Source organism: Myotis lucifugus, unplaced genomic scaffold (assembly GCF_000147115.1).
Source record: "Myotis lucifugus unplaced genomic scaffold, Myoluc2.0 scaffold_255, whole genome shotgun sequence".
Lineage (NCBI taxonomy): Eukaryota > Metazoa > Chordata > Mammalia > Chiroptera > Vespertilionidae > Myotis > Myotis lucifugus.
In genome coordinates, this window is record NW_005871303.1 from 1,041,128 (window position 1) to 1,059,734 (window position 18,607).

Genomic DNA, 18,607 nt, shown 5'->3' on the forward strand with positions numbered 1-18,607 from the left:
GCGGGTAGCCTTTGTCCTTCCTTCCTTGTTAACGTAGTGTGTAGCCCTGCCTTCACATGGTCCCCCTGCCGTGGACCCCCAAAACTTTGGGCTTCCCGCTGGAGCCCATCTGAGCCACTGGACCCCCCAGGTTGATGAGGGTCCCTGGTATTGGCTGGTGCTGGCTCCTGTCCCGGGCTGGTGGGACATGAGGCTCAGCTGCTTCCCTGTCCACACACAGGCTTTGCCTTCTGCCGGGAAGGCCGGCTCCCTGCTCCCCTCATCCTGAATTTGACCCCCCTGCAGTGATTTCCGCCATTCACATCACCCATTGCCCACCCACCCGCTTTTCACGTAACCGGGACACTCTCCTGCTCCTCCCTGGCCCGCCAGGATGGCACAGGGCCAACAGCTGCCCGGCCATGACGCCACTCATCTCCTCATTGCCGCTCCTCATTCAGAGCCCTCTTGGGTGGTCCTGGGAAGTCGGGGGCGGGGGGGAGGGGAGGGTCTGAATTCCACGGACCCTCCACGAGGTCCGAGGTCCGTCTGGGTCTGCCCCTAGCCTCTCCTGCACCTGCTGAATGAGGAATCATTCCTCTGTCCTTTTGGGCACCCGTTTGCTTTAGGACAAAACCCAGTGTGAAGCTGAGCCAGCCCTAGGACGGTGATATTTCAGGGTAGAAAGTGACATTTGATAATCCTATTATACATGGCTGAGCTGAATCAGACAGCGCCTGCCCTGGCATGATCCCCGATAGATTGTGCGAACCCCAGAGGCTCTCAAACTGAATTAAAATGTTGTCACAGATTTTTGCCTGAAGTTCCAAAGTGACCTTTCAGAAACATAATCTTGGGGAAGCAGCTTTTGAGAGTCGTTAGTCCAACGTCTACCTGAGCTCACTTTAGAAGGCTAGGGAGGTGACTTCCCGCCTGCGGTGCGGACCCTGCCTGGGGGCCAGACCCTGCCTGGGGTGCAGACAGCAGAGACTGAGGCGTGTGTGGGCTGGTTCCGATGCTTTCTGGGCTCGCTGTGGTTGGGGTGCCTGCATTTGCATGCCCTCACCTTCCACATTTGCATTTTCTTGACATTTCTGCTCTTGCATTCTGTCCCATCTCACGGCTTGCCACCACGGCGCCCCAGCCCCTAGGAGGGTCCCTCGCCCACCGCCCATCCAGGGTCTCCAGCCATCAAGACTCGAAAGTGCTCTGGTCTCCACACTGTTAGGATTTGCAAGGTTTCTCCGTCTGCATCTGCGAACAGTTATTTGCAGTTGATTTCTGTTTTAGGAACAGCAGTTGGATGAAAAGGATGCCCGGCGTTTCCAACTTAAAATCGCAGAGCTAAGCGCCATCATTCGGAAACTCGAGGACCGGAACGCCTTGTTGTCCGAAGAGAGGAATGAGCTGGTGAGCGCAGCCGACGGGGGTGGGGCTGGGTCCGTGGGCTTAGGGCTGCAGCCCACTTCCCAGTTCCTCGTGGAAAGGAGCGATGGTGACAAGGGTGGGCTTGTGCCGAGGCCTCTTGGCTGTTTCCAATAAAACCGTTAACAAAACCAGGTTGAGGGCCAGCTATGGGCCTCAGACCCTGGTTGGCTGATCCCTGCTCTGCATCATTGGGCAAAAGCATCCTCCGTTCTTCGCATTATCTGAGGACCTCCGCCTGCAGGGGCGCCATCACCGTCAGTCCTTGCAGCCACTGGGGTTTCTGAGTGGCTTGTCCCCTGGATGAGAGCTGCTTGAGGCTCCCGGGGGTCCTGGTTCCCCAGCTCCGACTGGACTCGACTCCAACCCTCAGCTGTCGCCAAGCTTGTTCTGCTCAGCTTGCAGGTTCCAGAGGGTGACCTGCTGGTTCTCCGTCACACCTAAAACAATCGTGCTTGTCACTAATTTTGTCTTTCAGCTAAAGCGTTTAAGAGAAGCTGAAAGCCAGTATAAGCCACTGCTGGATAAAAACAAGCGCCTCACTCGGAAAAACGAGAGCCTGTCTCACACGCTGCGTCGGATGGAAAACAAGTTAAAATTTGTCACTCAGGAGAACATAGAAATGGTAAGGGGCCCTGTCCTGTCCGTCAGCCAGCAGGAGGGTAACCATGACAACCTCTTCCGCTTCCCACCACGAGGTTTGACAGGATCCCGGTGGCCCTCCGGCTCTGGCTCCAGCCTCTGGTCTCCTGTGGGGATAGGAGCTACCAGGGCCTTAGGTGAGGGTCTGGGTGTCGCCTGCCTGGGGGGTGACAGGGAGTAAGATTCTGAGCAGTCACACCCCCACCCCCAGGCCACCTTCCAACTCTGAGTGCCTGGAGCAGAGGTGGTGGGAGCCCAGGACTGGCTGTGAGAAAGGAACAAACCGACCGGGCAGGGGCACCGACCAGGGGCCCAGGGGTGCTCACTCCTGCCGCCACCACTAAGCAGGTGGGGGGTGATTGGCTGGTGTCGTGTGGGTTTCTTCTGCCCCTGAGGGCCCCAGAGGCCCTGAGTGAGAGTTTAACCAGGGACGTGAGAAAGGGGGGAGGTGGGAGGAGTGCCCTCCACACCCTCCTGTGCAGAGCCCCTTCTTTTTACACTCTGACTTTGGGGATGGCCGGGGGGTGTGAACTGGCATGGACAGCTCACATGTTTCCCCATGGGCCCCGAGCCAGGCCGCACAGCCCTCCCCCGTTTCAGGTGCTAAGATGCAGCCTCGATTTCCCGGGCTCTACAGCCGGCTGCTCCAAGGCCTGAGCAGAGAGCAGGAGGACCCTGACTTCCCATCGCCTAGTCGGACTGCCCTGCTCCACCCTGTGAGTGACATGGTCTGGTTGGCTTTTCAGAGACAAAGAGCCGGGATCATAAGGAGACCCAGTTCCTTAAACGACCTGGATCAGAGTCAGGATGAGAGAGAAATCGACTTCTTGAAACTCCAAATTGTGGAGCAGCAGAACCTCATAGACGAGCTGTCCAAGGTGCCGTCCAGCTCCTTTCTCTCCCTTCTCTGCTGCCCCCTGGAGGTTCCACCCGGAGCCCCTGGCCCTGGGGGTCTGCCCAGAGGAGCCCACAGGAGGCGGGGTTGTTTGTCCTCCGGGCCCCTCCCTGGGTTCGTCTCGGCTGGGTCCCTGCACCAGTCACGCTGGCCATGGCCCCCTCGGGACCAGGGGTTTTAGGAGCCACAACACCAGCGCTAGGGCCATGGTGACCAAAACCCGGGGCTCAAAACAACAGCCACGTATTCCCTCCCAGTTCTGGAGGCCAGGACCCCAAATCAAAGTATAAGAACTTATGGGGGACAGGAAGGGAAAAAATCAACACAAGTTTCAAAAGGCCAGTTCGCCGTGTACTGAGGGCCCTGGGTGCTTCCGCGGGTCACGGGGCCTGGGATCAGCTGAGGGCGGGAGGAAGGGCCATCAGGGCCGAGTGAGGCCGTCCCTCCCAGGGCAGGGGGTGAGGGGGCCATGCTGCGGTCAGGAAGCGGCAGAGGTTGGGGGGTGCGGGACTCGGGGGTCTGCTCTCTGAGTCTCCAGGCAAATGTCCTCTCTTCCAGACCCTGGAAACGGCCGGCTACGTGAAGAGCGTGCTAGTAAGTACACTCGGCACTGCCTGTGCTCGCTCTTTCTGGTGCCCTGTTCCTGGGACCCCGCCTGTGCCCATGGCTCCTTCCAGGCCAGACAGGTGGCCGTGCCAGCTCCCAGGGGGATTTTGTGAGGCTTTGCCGTGGTGACCGAGAACGCCCACCTGCCAGGGGGCCACATGTGCCCCTTTGGTGGGTGGCAGTGCCCAGCTCTGCTCAGTACTGAGTCACTTATTCAACCAGAGGTCGGAGGGCTCTCCTCTCTGGGGCCCTTCCCCCCACCGGGGGGTCCCCGGCCCTGCCGGCATGCACCCACGGGCTGGGCTGGTTGGTTCGGTCATGGTCACAAAAATGCAGCCTCGCTCCCCGGAGAGAAGCAGGCCACTGGCCTCCTTACACATTCGTGGGGTCCATGCCCACATCTGTGGGCTCCCCATGTGCAGGCATCTGCTCAGAGGCCGCAGGGGCTGGCTCATCCGTCCCCCCCGGGTCCCATTTCTGTTCCTGCCACTCAAATCCCCTGCCCCCACGTGGGCCCCCAGCCAAGCACCGCCGTAAAAGAAGCTGGGGGGCCGATGAGTGTGATGAGCCGAGCCGCCTAAACAGGCCAGGCCCTCCTCCAGCCCGAGGAGTGGGGACGAGCCGTCCACACCTGCAGGCTCCTGGGCAGGCCGTGGGCTCAGCGTGTTCATGTCAGTGTGGCTAGGACGCCAGCCTGTCTACAGCCACCCATGCTAGCACGGAACCTTGACCGTGTATTTGAAACTGATAGAACTGTGCAATTACTCAAAGCATCTCTTCCACTGGTTTCTGCAGGAGCGTGACAAGCTTTTGAGATTTCGGAAACAGAGGAAGAAGATGGCCAAGCTGCCCAAGGTCAGTGAGAGGATGTCAGTAGGTGCACAGAAAACATGTGTTTTAAAAGCCACCTGCGAGCAATGAATCTCTTCCTTTGGAAATGAAAAGAAAATGATTTTTTATTTCTAAAAATTGTTACTGTGATATAACCAAGGCAGGACCCAGAGGAAATAATTCGGTTCATACTTTCAAATTTAAAAATCCAGCCGTATTTCTTTTTCTTTTTTTAAATCCTCACCCGAGGATATTTTTCCATTGATTTTTTAGAAAGAGTGGAAGAGAGAGGGAAAGACAGAGAGAAATATTGATGTGAGAGAGACACATCGGTTGGTAGCCTCCCGCACACACTCCAACCAGGGCCCAGGCTGGCCTCCTTACACATTACAAACGAGAAACACGCCCTTGCTCAGAATCGAACCCGGGACCCTTTGGTCTGCAGGCCGATGCTCTATCCACTGAGCCAAACTGGCTAGGGCCAGCCTTATTTCTTTCACATTTCCAAGAGAAGATATGAACTCATGACAATAATAAGGAGGGGGAGGAGCCAGCCTGGGACCCTGGGGCCCTGAGGATCTGCAGGCTGCAGCCCCTACCCCACACCCACCCACAGGCCCCATGCAGGCCCCTCCCTCGAAGACCTGGGTCATTTCTCTGCTGCACAATCCTTTGTGATAAACCTGTGATTTTTATTAGGGGGCATCTGGGAGACATTGCCTAAGGACCTGACTCATGTCCTGCTTTTTGCAGAGCATGTGTGTTTTTGTTAGGTTTTGAACAATCAGCTTCATGTGAGCTGTGAGAAAGGCCCACAGGAGGCCTGAGAGGTGTCGGGTCATTTGAGGGTGTGTAGGGGCTCTCTGAGGCCGAGAGCCCGACAGCCGGCTCTAGCAGCGTGAACGGGCTGGGGGAGGCTCTCTCTCCACCTGGGCCAGGTGCTCCGTGAGATGAGAGGAAGGACAGGTCGGGTGAGTCAGGAGCCATCGGTGGGCAGGATGGGCTTGAGGGCCGAGGGCAGGACATTGGTTGCCACCACACACTCCAGCCTTGATGGTCAGTGGACCGGCCATGAGCGGGCACACACAGGGTCCGGGGGAGAGGGGAGCCTGGGTTGCCAATGTCAGAGGGGAGCTGTGGGGTGTCCCTCAGGCCGGGCTCTCCCACGAGCTGGGGAAGGACCAGCTTTGGCTCTTGTTTTTACTTTTATTCTAATCTGCCGAGGACGATGCTTTGAAAACACAATAAAAATGAATCACGAGACACGGGGCCACGTGCTGGACGCCAGGCTAGTGCTCACTGTTAGCCCTGTGGCATGTCACCCACACAGTGGCATCCGAGTGCCGCTGCCCTGGGCCCCGCAGAGCTGGTCCCGCGGCCGTGCTCAGCCCCTACCATGAAGGTGGCCCACCTCTCCACAGACCTCCAGCCCCTCGGCCCTGCGCCAGCCCCACTTCCAGAAGGACCACATGGCAACCCCTTGCCCTGAGGTTGGGCAGCCGCGATGGAGCCTGGCGTGCGCTGGGGTGTGGCCCTGCAGCTGGCCCACAGCCGGGCAGCAGAGGAGCCGGCGGGAGCGGCGCAGAGGCCCCTGGGGCCGGCGGCTCGGCCCCGCTGGGTTTGACCTAACGCTGTCCCTTTGACCAAAGCCGGTGGTCGTGGAGACCTTCTTCGGATACGATGAAGAGGCTTCCCTGGAATCTGACGGCTCTTCCATATCCTACCAAACCGACAGGACGGACCAAACCCCGTGCACCCCAGACGATGACCTGGAGGAGGTGAGGGGGCGGGCAGGGGCAGGGGTGGGCGCTGCTCCCTGCAGAGTTTGGCACCAGGAGAAACACTCCTGTTGCTGCTGCCCAGCTGCTGGCCGCCCCTTTCTCCGAGCACACGCTCCATCTGCTTCACCGTCTAGTGCTCCCTCTGCAGAGGTGCAGAGAAGAGAGCTCCCGCCCTCTCAAGGGGCTGCATGTGGGAGGTCTGAACCCCAGCCGGGGTCAGCACCATTGCCAAGGGCACACGCCAGGATGTGCATGGGCAGCAGAAACTCTCTGATAAAAACATGGCCAGGGTGTCCCACCGACAGTCCCTTCTTCTGGAAGGATGCCAACCTCAGATCCAGGCAGCCATTTGAGCCTGGCTGGTCCTGCCCTGCGGCCAGGGGACAAGGTGTGGCCGGTGGTCCACTGCCTGGACCAGGCCCAGGGGGCACTGAGGCCATGGTGGGGCCGCCCCTGGTAGGTCTGGTGGGTGCCTCAGGGCCAGGGAGCTGCTCAGCGCTCTCAGACACAGCAGCACACTTGCCACCATAAGCCTCAGGGAACAGGATGGGGCTGGGGGAGCTGGGCCAGGTTAGGGTTCCTGGGCCTGGTTGCTTCAGACACGGCCGCCCTCCCACGCAGACCTCTGGCTTCTTTTCTGAGCAGCGAACCCTTCGGGGTCCAGTAGGGCCTCAGGAGGCAGCAGCAGCCTCCTGCCCTCTCCAGGTGGAAGCCCAGCAGGGTCCTGGCCTTGGCCTTCCAGCCCAGGGACTCAGACTCACCTCCCGGGCCCCCAGGCCAAGGCCAGGCGCTGACGCTGTGTCTGTGCGCCTCTCCAGGGCATGGCCAAGGAGGAGACGGAGCTGCGGTTCCGGCAGCTGACCATGGAGTACCAGGCCCTGCAGCGCGCGTACGCCTTGCTGCAGGAGCAGGTCGGAGGGACGCTGGACGCAGAGCGAGAAGTTAAGGTCTAACTGACTTCCACTCCAGTGGGACCTCCCCACCTGACCCCGGCCGAGGCAGGGACATAGGCATCACCCCACCTTCCCGCCCGGGCCCTTCACTTACTCCCCCCACCTCAGTGTGACCCGTGCCCAGACAACTAGGAACCAGTGTTGGGGGAGCCGGCGCTGGCTCGGCTGGGCTGGGGCCTGGCAGAGCTGTGCTGGTGAACCCCCAGAGAGCATGTTCGTTTGCTTTGCTCCGGGCTGTTGTGGAGGTCGTAGGGCGTGCAGCTCTTTGAAGGTGAAGCCGCCTTCCTTGCACACCTGGCAGCGGTGCTGCCCCCTAGCGGAGGCACAGAGGTGAGGGAGGGCCAGCATTTGAGCTCAGGTTTTGAAATTTGCTGAGATTATTCATTCATCCAACACATGCTGAGCTCAGATGCTGTGCCCACCTGCTGCCCCTGAGGGGAGAGGAGGCCTCGAGTTGAGGGACCCCTCCCAGGCCCTGTGCCCAGCTGGCCCCAAACGCTTTCATCCATTTGCCCTGGAAACTGTGCCCAGGGGAGCAGGAGCGCCCTGTGGTTTAGACATCAGAGGGAATTAACTCACAGGAGGGGGGCTGGGCCCCCTGGAAGCCCCGGTGGCACTTAGGCGGCTGGTTTTGTAAACAAGGGATAGGCTTGGAAAAGGAGGGAACCCAGGGCCGGCAGAGGGCGCACGTTGAAGGGAAGGCTCTGTCGGGGTCTGGGCTGCGATTGCTTTGCAAGCCCCTCTGAGTGTGGTCGCACTGTCATCAGGGACTGGACCAGGCCTGGCCCGCACCCCGCAGGCCCAGTCCTCCTTGGCTGCTTCACCCTGCACCGGAGGATTTCCCCTAACAATCCCTCAGAACGAATCACACATCATCCCCGTATCGAGTGAGGGCCTCCCTTCGTGAGCCGTGAGGTCCTTCCTCGCGGAGCATCCTTGCAAAGCCGCTAACGGCCACTCCCCCGCTAGCTGAACCCGCCGTCGCCCTCTGAACCTCTGTGATGCGGGCATGTCCTGGCTCTTAGGGAAAATTTGATGTCTCTCCTCCGGTCCCACAGACCCGTGAGCAGCTCCAAGCAGAAGTGCAGAGAGCGCAGACACAGATAGAGGACCTGGAGAAGGCCCTGGCCGAGGAGGGCCAGGTGAGTGCGTCCACAGCGGGGCACATGGGTCTGACCGAAGCAGGGCTGGCCCCTCCTGTCTCTATCCAGGACCCCCAAGAAGTGGGTGATGTCATGGGTTGTCATTAGCAGGGTGACAGTTGTCCTGAGGCGGCTGCTTCGGGAGCTGGGTGCTGCGCCCGTCTGTCAAACCCTCTGCTCCGCGGAGCCGTGATTTAAATGTTGGCTGTATGATTGTACCCTGCAGGGTATTTATCCCTCCGTGTCCATTTCATTTTCAAGGACATGAAGTGGATCGGAGAGAAGCAAGCCCTGTACCGGAGGAACCAAGAGCTTGTGGAAAAGGTGCGCCTGACCCGTCCCGGAGCCCGGCCGGTCCCCTAGGAAAAGCATGATGTCTCTGTGCTCACGGACGAGTGCGGGTCCCTGCAGGCTGGGCTCTGGGCCAGGCACCCGGGCCAGTCACCATCCCCAGGGACAGCAGAAGCTGCGGGAAAGGCCGGGAGTTGACCTCACATGACCTCCGGTGTCTCGCCCATCTTTTATTTTTACAGATTAAGCAAATGGAGACGCAAGAGGCTCGGTTAAAACACGAGGTCCAGGATGTGAAAGACCAGAACGAGCTGCTGGAATTCCGCATCCTGGAACTGGAGGTGCGCTGTGGGCGGGGTGCTGGGCGTGAGCAGAGGTGCCCGAGTGGGGTCGCCCGCGGGGCTGGTGTGATGGAGGGCTGAGCCGGCCCCTCACTCGGCCTTCCTGATGCGCAAATGTCGTGTTGACCACGTTTGGTGGCCTCTGTGGCTTTCCTGTGATCCCTGGGCTGCCCCAGCACAGCTTCCGTGGTGGGAGGAGCCAGGAGGGACCAGCGGCCCATGCCCAGCCTTGCTCTCTGTCTAGGAGAGGGAGAGGAAGTCACCCGCCATCAACTTCCACCACATCCCCTTCGTGGACGGCAAGAGCCCCCTGCAAGCGTACTGTGAGGCGGAAGGCGTGACGGTAACTCCCCCCCCCCAACTGTGTCCCAACTGTGCCCACGCCCGCCCCACCCGGCTGGCGCTCACCTCCCGCGTGTCCCTCGTGTCTTTGCCTCCAGGACATCCAGGTCACAGAGCTGATGAAGAAGCTGGACATCTTGGGGGACAACGCCGTAAGTGTATGTTGCTCTCCTGACTTGTGCATGCCTCCTCATGCCGTGGTCCGGGGCCCCCGTGAGCCCGCTGTGGTCCTGCCACAGGCGGCCCTGCCCAGCCACACCCTCCTTGTGGCCAGGGCTGCTTGAGATGGGCCCCAGGCATTTGGGAGAAATTCTGTTCCTTTCTCATGTTGTTCCTGTGCCCGTGTGGGTGGCGACCAGCACCCAAACGGGGGTTTGGGGCCTCTGCACTGCGAGGGTGGGAAGCCCACAGCCAATTCCCCAGCAGAGGTGCTTCTAGCCACATGTTCTCCGTTTCTGAATCCCGTTCAGTCTCTAACTCTTCCAAACCCTGGCTGGGGTGGATGCCGCACGCAACCCAGACCTGGGGGTCTCACTTTCTTGGTTGGGAGGGTGGCCAGAGCCCATCAATATCCCAAGTCTCATTTAGGCCAGATTTCCAATTTCTACAACAAACACCCAGAAGGAATCCTAATTAGTGAAGGGACAAAGTAACTGTGCCTACATCCCAGCCTCCATCCTCTGTCCATTCATCTATCTTCATCCATCCATCCATCCATTCATACTCCATCTATCCTCCATTCATTTATCCCTCAACCATTCATCCTCTAGCAAGCCAGCCTCCATCTATCCATCCTTCATCCTCCATTCATCTATCTTCATCCTCTCTCCTCCATCCATCTATCTTCCATCCATCCATTCATCCTCTATCCTCCATCCACAAAGCTCCTCCTCTATCCTCCATTGTCCTTCATCTCCATCCATCCATCCATCCATCCTCCATCCTCTATTATCCTCCATCCTCCATCTATCCACCCTTAATCCTCTATTCTCCATCCATCAGTTCCCCATCCTCCATCCTTTGTTCATCCACCCTCCAACCTGCCTCCATCCATCATCTTACACTTGTTGAGTCCTCTGCCCAAGCGGTGGATCGACTTCTGCTTGGCAGCCCCACTTCATACCCCAGAACTCTCCCCCTCCCCCAAGGTGTACTAACAAACACATGGCTACAGCTGTCCTAAGGCCCTTGGGCTTCCCATCCTGGTCACTGCTCTCAAGAAAGAGCACTTAGACAAACTAGTACACTTGTCACAGTACATGGAAGAAAAAGAAACAAACACATGCAAATACACACACACACACACACACACACACACGCTCACTCACAAGCACATACCAAAACCCAGACATGCAGCCTGGCCAGTTTCCCGGAGGCAGGAAGGATGAGGGGCACTGGCCCCAGCCCCAGTACCGTGCCTGAGTCACGGGTGCAGTGTGCCCCCATAGCACTTGGTCACTACCCCCCACCCTATGCCGCCTGCACGGGTATCGGGATGGCAAGAGACCCCTGCCCTTAGGGAGCTCCCGCTGCAGAGGGAGTCATGGACAGCCCAGCTCTCACCACATCCTGTGTCCACATCCTCTGAGGATGCTCATTGGTCTCAAAACCAAACTCTCCCCACCTGGAGGGACCACCCAGGTGGGCTCCTTGGGATGAGACAGGAATAAAACATGCAGAAAAAAGGCAAAGACACCAAGGACGGGGACCGTTTCACAGCCACGGGTGTCTGATCGTTGCTCCACATTTGTCAGCAGTGTTTTACTAATTCAGGGCTGTGTATGCAAAGGGCTGACTTTACACACAGATGGGGACATAGACAGGTGGGGACACATTTATTGCTGCCTGCCTGCTTGATACGCTGCCCACCATCCCATTCTGCCTCAGTGGGCTAACTAGACCATCATGGCCACCAGCAGTGAGAGGACCAGAGAGGACAGAAAGGAGAATGCGCCCAGAGTGAACAGGGTCACGAACGGGATATCAGACTCCTGGGAGGGCGTTTTAGTAAAAGCAGCCTTAGCTGTGGCCCCAGCCCCCCACCCTGCATCTGATCAATCAGCCCCACCATGCACCCCTCATTCAGCCCCACCATGCACCCCTCATTCAGCCCCACCATGCACCCCTCATTTAGCCCCACCATGCACCCCTCATTCATCCCCACCGTGCACCCCTCATTCATCCCCACCGTGCACCCCTCATTTAGCCCCACTATGCACCCCTCATTCAGCCCCACCATGCACCCCTCATTCAGCCCCACCATGCACCCCTCATTCAGCCCCACCATGCATGCATTATTCAGTCCCACTGAGCACCCATCAATCAGTCTCACCATGCACCTGTCATTCATCCCAGCTACCCCGATGGCCCTGCCCCTGACTATATGTCTATTCTGCTTTGACACAGAATCTGACCAATGAAGAGCAAGTGGTTGTCATACAAGCCAGGACAGTCCTGACCTTGGCTGAAAAGGTAAGTGATTGTGTGGATGCTCCCAGCAGGTCTCCCTCTCTGTGCTCAGCTCAGAGAAATGCTCCTCCTGGGAGGAGGAAGGGTAGGGGGGTTGCTAATCCTGTTGGCCTTGGAAGGCCTGGCACACACAGAGGTCAAAAAGCACCCACCATGCCCTGGCTGGTTTGGCTCAGTGGATAGAGCGTCAGCCTGCGGACTGAAGGGTCCAAGGTTGGATTCTGGTCAAGGGCACATGCTAGGGTTGTGAACTGGATCCCCGGTGAGGGGTGTGGGCTGGAGCCTGTACTGGCCTGTACCCTGGGCACATGGAGCTCAGGGAGACCACGGTGCCAGCACCAACCCAACTCCCGATGAGGGTGAGCTCTCCCCTCCAGGAGGAAGAGTAGGGGGGACTCCGAGGCCAGGCCTGCCTCCCTCCTTCCGCAGGCTATTTACATGGCGGGGGGAGGGGACGGCACCCCTGGGTCACACCCACCTGCTCTGTTTGTGTCCAGTGGCTCCAGCAGATGGAAGAGATGGAGACAGCCCTGCAGCGGAAGATGGTCGACCTGGAGAGTGAGAAGGTGAGTGGGTGTCTCGCCATGTGGCCCGCACCCCGGCATCACCAGGCCGGACCCCGAGGCCGAGACACAGGTCCTCTGTGTTTCAGGAGCTGTTCAGTAAACAGAAGGGCTACCTGGATGAGGAGCTGGACTACAGGAAGCAGGCCTTGGACCAGGCTCACAAGGTGAGAGGCGTGTGCTGCTGACCCCTGGGGGACGGGGAATGGGGAAACTTCTCCCTCACCAGTGGGGTGTCTCGGGGGCCTGTGTGGACCAGGCCTCAGACCTGCCGGGAGAGCCTGGGCCAGCGTGACCCGTGGGGTCACTGCCTGCCTGTGTCCCTCTGACACCCCCTTGCCCGGCGAGCTCCGAGGATGCGCAGGCCTGTCATCAAACGCTTCGCCCCAGGAATGAGGGCACACGAGCAGAATCAAAGGGACATTTGAAATGAGGGGATAGCATTGAAGTCATTGAAATAGGATTCATTTGCGAATTAACTGAACACAGTTGAGTTAAGTAACACCTCTCTACTGGGATTCCTGCTGTGTTCGCCCCCCACTCCCTGGCCCACACGTCGGCCTGCCGGTGGGAAGCAGCGTCCCCCACGAAGGAACCCAAAATTTCCTGCGGGAGCAAAGCCCCCTCCTGCTTTCTGGCCACTGGTTACCCGTGAATGAATGTCTCCCTGCAGGACCGTCCTAGTCCGTGTGCCTTTGTCTCCCCCTGGAGTGCGAATCCGTAAAGTCGTAAAGTCCGAGGGTGTCCTGTGCTGGTTCAGGAAACACCGTCCAGGGGCCCCGGCGAGGTGGCCTGGACGAGTGGCCCAAGGATGGGCTAGAAGCAGGCGTGGGGTCTGGGACTGCCCTCTACCAGCGGGGAGGCTTGGGGACCCTCGGCCCCTCATGGTAAATAGGGGCCTTCATTCTCCTTCCTGGAGTTGTCAGGAGGGTCAGAGACGCCCCCTGGTGGCCCGGGCTCCTGCAGAGCATCACTGCAGCCAGTCCAGTGCCCTCGGTGCAGTGGCTCGGAGCTGTAACACCGAGGACGGGGTGCCCGGCTCCACCGGGCGAGGACTAACCTCTCCCTTCCCGCCCAGCACATCCTGGAGCTGGAGGCCATGCTGTTCGACGCCCTGCAGCAGGAGGCGGGGGCCAAGGTGGCTGAGCTGCTGTCGGAGGAGGAGCGGGAGAAGCTCAGGGTGGCCGTGGAGCAGTGGAAGCGCCAGGTCATGAGCGAGTTGCGTGAACGGGACGCCCAGATCCTGCGGGAGCGCATGGAGCTCCTGCAGCTGGCACAGCAGGTGCGCCGGGGGCGGGGGAGATGGTGCCATGAACATGCCCTCCAGTAGCCACACCCATGCAGGCCCTCCTGACAGACCACCTGCCCCTCCAGACCGGCCTCCGGGGGCCACACTGTCCGGCCTCCGGGGCCACATCCCCTCTCCTGGGACCCCTGACTGTCAGGACCCCTGACTGCCGGGTGAGGGCATGGCGAAGGTGCCATCCGGGGAGCAGCAGCTTGTGGGCCAGGGAGCAGCCCCTGGTCTCCTCTGGCCAGTCCATTTCTAGGCAGCCTGGTGTGCAAGACATGCCTCCCCTGTCCCCTCTCCCCTCTGCGTCCTGCATGACCTGGAAGGGACATGGATGTGTACCCTGCTCAGAACACCCCAAACGCAACACCTGCACTTGCAGAAACAGGGGAGCTAGTCAGGGAGGCAGACAGTGACTGTCAGGGGCTGACGTCTGAGCAGAGGATTAGCCAGCTGCCAGGACCCTCACCCCAGACCCAGGGAGGTCAGTGTGGGACCATCGCCTGCAGCCCCCACCCCCACCAGGTGGCCGTGGTCAGAGCACTGCTGCCTCAGGGCCCAGGTGCTGTGGGCACACGCAAACGTGCCTCTACTTGGCACTGCATCTTAAAGGGCTTGAGCGGAGTACATCACCCGTCACTCCACTGTAACGTTTGGGAAGGACTGTGACTCGATTCCTTACCATTTCCTTGGGCTTCTAGCATCATGGTTTATAGTCTGACGTTGCAGGAGGTGGGAGGGGAGCGTGGCTGAGGGAGAGCCGTCCTCTTGTTGAGCGTTGCAAAGCCACGAGCTGGGATAGGCTGTTGTCTGTCGGGGGGTCAGGGCCAGCAGACCTGCCCGGTCCTGGACGCCCTGGGGAGGACAGGCTGAGGCTCCAGGCCCCTCACAGCATGGCAGTGGCTCGGTGGCTGTTTGTGCACCAGGTCCCTGAGCGAAACCTTGAAAGCCGTCTTCCCACGTGGTTTCCCAGGCAGCCTGCTGACCGAAGCCTTCCCTCCTTTTACCGTTGCAGAGAATTAAAGAGTTAGAAGAAAGAATAGAGGCTCAGAAGAGACAAATAAAGGAACTGGAGGAAAAGGTAAAATAAATGCACATTTTGGGGCTTGTTTTGTTACCGGAGCGTCTGAAAGAGAGAAGGACCAGTAACTCACACGGCGTCACTGGGTGCTGGCTGGGTCGGGGCACAGGAGAACAGAGAGAGGCTTCAGGGCCACAGCGGCTCTGGACCAGGATCCTGGGGCCTGGGGTCTGGGGCGCCCCCTCTGCCATGGCCCAGCTGTGCGACCTCTTGCGTCTCTCCTGGCCTCAGTTTCCCCAGCTGTGGCAGGTGTGCCGGACCAGCGACCCAGGCTCCCTGACAGCCGGCTGAGGCATGTGATTTGTCCCAGTTCCCCAAGCTCGCTGGTCTGTAAGCCAAGCTTCTGCAGGACGATGTCCCACTCAGACAGGCCGGCCGGCCAGGACGAGTCTTTTGTTTCTGGTCCTTAACACAATTGCTTCTCGGTTTAGGAAACTCGGGGGCTGGCATGGGTTTAGTTTGGGGCCACCCTGCTTGGGGCCTGGGGCGGCTCTTTTCCTGGATCCCGGCCTGTGATGCGTGGGTCACGGTGCCCCGCCCACTCCCGGAATTAGCGCGACTCGGCGCTCCCCAGACCTGACTCTTCCCTGACTCTTTGCTTAGTTTAGGGCAGTTCTTTTCCCGTAATTTAGGGACATTTCAGTGGTCGCTAGTGACCACAAGTGATGGGTCCTCGTGGTCAGTCCTGCCTGGGGGCAGACCTCATGGAGGGCCGGCTCCCCCCTGAGTGCCGAGTGAAGAGGCCAGTCAGACCCGCTCACATGGCTGGTCCCTTCCAGAGAGCAGGAGGCTGGTGCTTGGACGGGACTCCCTCAGCCATGGCTGCGCATCCTCCACAAAGAGCCAGCAGAGGCTCTGTGCTCGCAGCGGGGAGGGTCCCCTCCTACAGCAGTCCTCCTACAGCTCGCCCCGCCCCACCCTGCTCTCCCCACCCCGCCCTGCCCACCCCTCCCGCCAGTGACATAACCTGGGCACTTCACTGCCATCTGCCAAGCAATCTCGTCCCAGTAAGTGCCCAAGGCCGGCCTCTAGAGCTCCTCTCCCGCACTCGCTCCCATCTGCTCCCTCTCTTCACCACCCCAACCTGCGCCCCTGAGAGGCAGGGATGCACCAGGCACGTGCCTCCCGACTGTCCCCCACAGCCCTGCCTCTGGCCAGTGCGAGGTCCCCCAGAGCGTGTCTGTGTGGTGGCCGCACCATCACTCAGACCCAAGGTGTCTCCACCACCCCCCCTCCCACCCCCCGAGGCGTGATCCTTAAACTGCTGGACACCGGCCGGCAGGATTGCTCCTGACCCCACCGACCCTCATCCTGTTCTGTCTGCGACCAGTGTTTCCTGCCAGAAGTACTACAACCTCTCTTTTCTCTCTCTTTCCCTCCATGTCTCTGCCCTCCCCTCCTTTTCAGTTTCTATTTTTGTTCTTATTTTTCTCCTTAGCTTTCATTCTGTGGTCATAGCTCGCCCGGGCACCCTGACGTGGTGAGTATGTCATTGCCTAGACTTACCGGGCGAGGGTCCCCTCTGCCTCCTGCCCGCCCAGGAGGTGCCCGGCAGCCCAGGACCCTCAGCCCCGGGCGGGGCCAGGATTCAGAGGGGCCTGTGGTCGTCAGAGGGCTCAGGGCGCTTGCCTTTCTTGACAAGGAAGGGGGGCAAGGACTCCCCCCAACACAGTGAAGGGCTGCGTGTGCCTCAAAAGCCTTGCGACTGTTTCCTGTGTCTGGGGCACGAGCGCTGACAGCGCGCTCTCACGGTCTTTGTCCTTCCCCCGTGGGATCGGGTACGAGCCTGGGTCCCGCTGGAGACCGGCCAGAGAGGCCAGCCTCCCGGCCGCGCTGGCTCGTTCACGCCCCTGATCGTGCTAAGCTGTGGGCCATGCCTGCGGCTTTCACGCCTGGGCCACACGTGGAGGCTGACCACCGCCTCCTCCCGAGAGAAGATGAGAGGACACGTCTGTGTGTGTCCGAGGCCCCGCCCTTCACAGGTGCCGAGAGGACCTTCCCCAGGAAGGTGGCGGCCCTTTCCCCGGGGCCTCATCCTGCAGCCGCTGCCTGTCACTGAGCCGCCGCCCTGACGTGTCCTTGTCTCTGTTCTTCCAGCCCCCAGAGGAGCCGGACCCCGTCCCTCCAGCTGGACTAGACGGCAGCGGGTGCCGGGGTGGCCAATGGAGACCGCCTGCGTCATCCCCGCGGACCCAGGAGGCTCTGGCCTGTGCGGACCCCCTCCTGTCGAGGAAGCGGCCGAGAGGGGGGCTTGAGCTGCTCTGAGCGGGCGGCTGTCCACCCTGACGAGCCGGAGCGAGAACTAGTTTCCTGACTGGGCTCCTCTGGAAGAGCTTGGTCTTGGCTGCTGGACCCTGGGGTCCCTCCTCGGGCACAGCCCCCCAGTCCCAGTTCCAGGGACATGAGTCCCCGAGCCTGCAGCCCACCCCTCCTGGTTCCCGCAGTAGCTGTTACATGGTCTCCGAGGAGGATTCTCAGAAAAACGCAGGCGCCCCACGAAATGACAGAGTGCAGGCTGTGGCCGCGATGGTGACCTGCGTTCCCGACGTCCCGAGGGCGGTCTCCCGGGGCCGCCACAGCTGGGCTACGCTGACGCTGCGACTCGCTCACTGGGGTCCCAAGCACTTACTGATGGACACGTCACGATGCCCTCCCTTGTTTGACGCTGATGCCCCGCGGGCACAGATGGGGCCGCGGCTGCCACGCTGCTCCATGCCACCCCCGCGGCCTCCTGACCACCGGAGATGTGAAGGCTGAGGCCGCCTGAGCCTCGGCTGGGAGCCTGGTGGGACTGAGCATGATGACAGCAGGTGGACGACACGGCGGCCCCCGGACAGGGCTCTGACCTCCTCAGAGACCCTGGCGGCCACCTCCAGCAGCGCAGCCCAGACCCCATGGAGCCTGGGTGCTAGTTGCCGCCCACCCAAGGCCTGAGGGCACAGGGAGCCGAGTGTGGTTGACGCTGCCCTGTCCAGAACTCTGCCCTTCACACTCAGGGCCGGTGCCCAGCGAGGGATGGCAGGGCACCTGGGAAGGTGAGGAGGGAGCCGGACGCCGAGGTGGCGAGCAGGTAAGGCACTGCCACACGTCCATGGGGACAGCGCTTCCCTCCCACCTGCTGGGGGCCCTTGAGGGGGCGCTGACCTCCGTCTGACTGCGGGATTCCACCTTATCTGATCCTGCTCAGCCCAGTGCGGCCTCTTTTAAATGTGGGTCAGTTTGCTGGGAAACTCTTCTGTGTCTATATGGGTGGGTGGGGCCGGGTAGGGGGTGGCTCACTCCCCATTACCACCCCTGGACCAGGTCTGATCCCCAGAGGGTGTCCATGTGGGGGATCCTCACTGTCTCCTCCATGAGCTGACCCCATGTGGGCCTCCTCAGCTCAGACCCAGGACACCCCCCAGGCCAGCCAAGGCCTCCCTGGGTCCCCTATGAACGTGCCAGGGACTGTCCCTGAGCTATGAGTATGGCCTCATCTCTGCTCTGCAGGGAAGAGCTTGTGAAAGGCCCCCCCACATCTGCTCCAGCCCCCACTGGATCTTAGCTCGCCCTGCCCGCCCATCTTGCTGCCCCCAGAATCTTAAAAAAGAGAAAGCTTCCCACGTTATCTTGTGGAGCCATCCTTTTCTCCAACCCCGACTCCCAGCTCAGCGGGCTTCCCGTGTGTCCCAGATGCATCCCAGCCACCTGGCCCCAGTCACCTCTGCTCCCTGCCCCAGGCCAGGAGGCAGTGCAAGGGGGGAGCCCCTGGAGGGAGGAGGACAGGCGAGGAGGGAGGCGGGCGAGGTAAGGCTCTGGTTCCGGGGTGAGCCAGGTCCGGTTCCCGAGTCTGTAAGGTGCCAACAGTGACTATCGAAGAGCCCCTGTGCCACACAGTGGGCACCGTCGTTGCCCTCGTAGAAAGGGGAGCGAGCACTGAGCCGAAGCAGAGGCAGAGGCAGAGCCGACCTGGGAGGAGGAAGAGCTGAGCCTGCC

At 60.4% G+C, this 18,607-nt stretch overlaps 1 protein-coding gene across 1 annotated transcript in view; it reads left to right on the forward strand.

The window, feature by feature from the left end:
- The window catches only part of JAKMIP3 (Janus kinase and microtubule interacting protein 3), a 30,243-nt gene extending 12,881 nt beyond the window's left edge, over nt 1-17,362 (forward strand). The window contains exons 4-22 of the mRNA XM_023762651.1: nt 1,270-1,389; nt 1,883-2,029; nt 2,793-2,924; nt 3,500-3,535; nt 4,343-4,402; nt 6,028-6,156; nt 6,978-7,106; nt 8,171-8,254; nt 8,516-8,578; nt 8,788-8,886; nt 9,131-9,229; nt 9,327-9,380; nt 11,635-11,700; nt 12,195-12,263; nt 12,350-12,427; nt 13,339-13,542; nt 14,567-14,632; nt 16,071-16,112; nt 16,730-17,362. Coding sequence (XP_023618419.1) covers nt 1,270-1,389; nt 1,883-2,029; nt 2,793-2,924; nt 3,500-3,535; nt 4,343-4,402; nt 6,028-6,156; nt 6,978-7,106; nt 8,171-8,254; nt 8,516-8,578; nt 8,788-8,886; nt 9,131-9,229; nt 9,327-9,380; nt 11,635-11,700; nt 12,195-12,263; nt 12,350-12,427; nt 13,339-13,542; nt 14,567-14,632; nt 16,071-16,112; nt 16,730-16,897 — 1,845 coding nt within the window. The 3' untranslated portion in view covers nt 16,898-17,362. The remainder of the gene's footprint in view (nt 1-1,269; nt 1,390-1,882; nt 2,030-2,792; nt 2,925-3,499; nt 3,536-4,342; nt 4,403-6,027; nt 6,157-6,977; nt 7,107-8,170; nt 8,255-8,515; nt 8,579-8,787; nt 8,887-9,130; nt 9,230-9,326; nt 9,381-11,634; nt 11,701-12,194; nt 12,264-12,349; nt 12,428-13,338; nt 13,543-14,566; nt 14,633-16,070; nt 16,113-16,729) is intronic.
- The last annotated feature ends 1,245 nt before the right edge of the window (nt 17,363-18,607 follow it).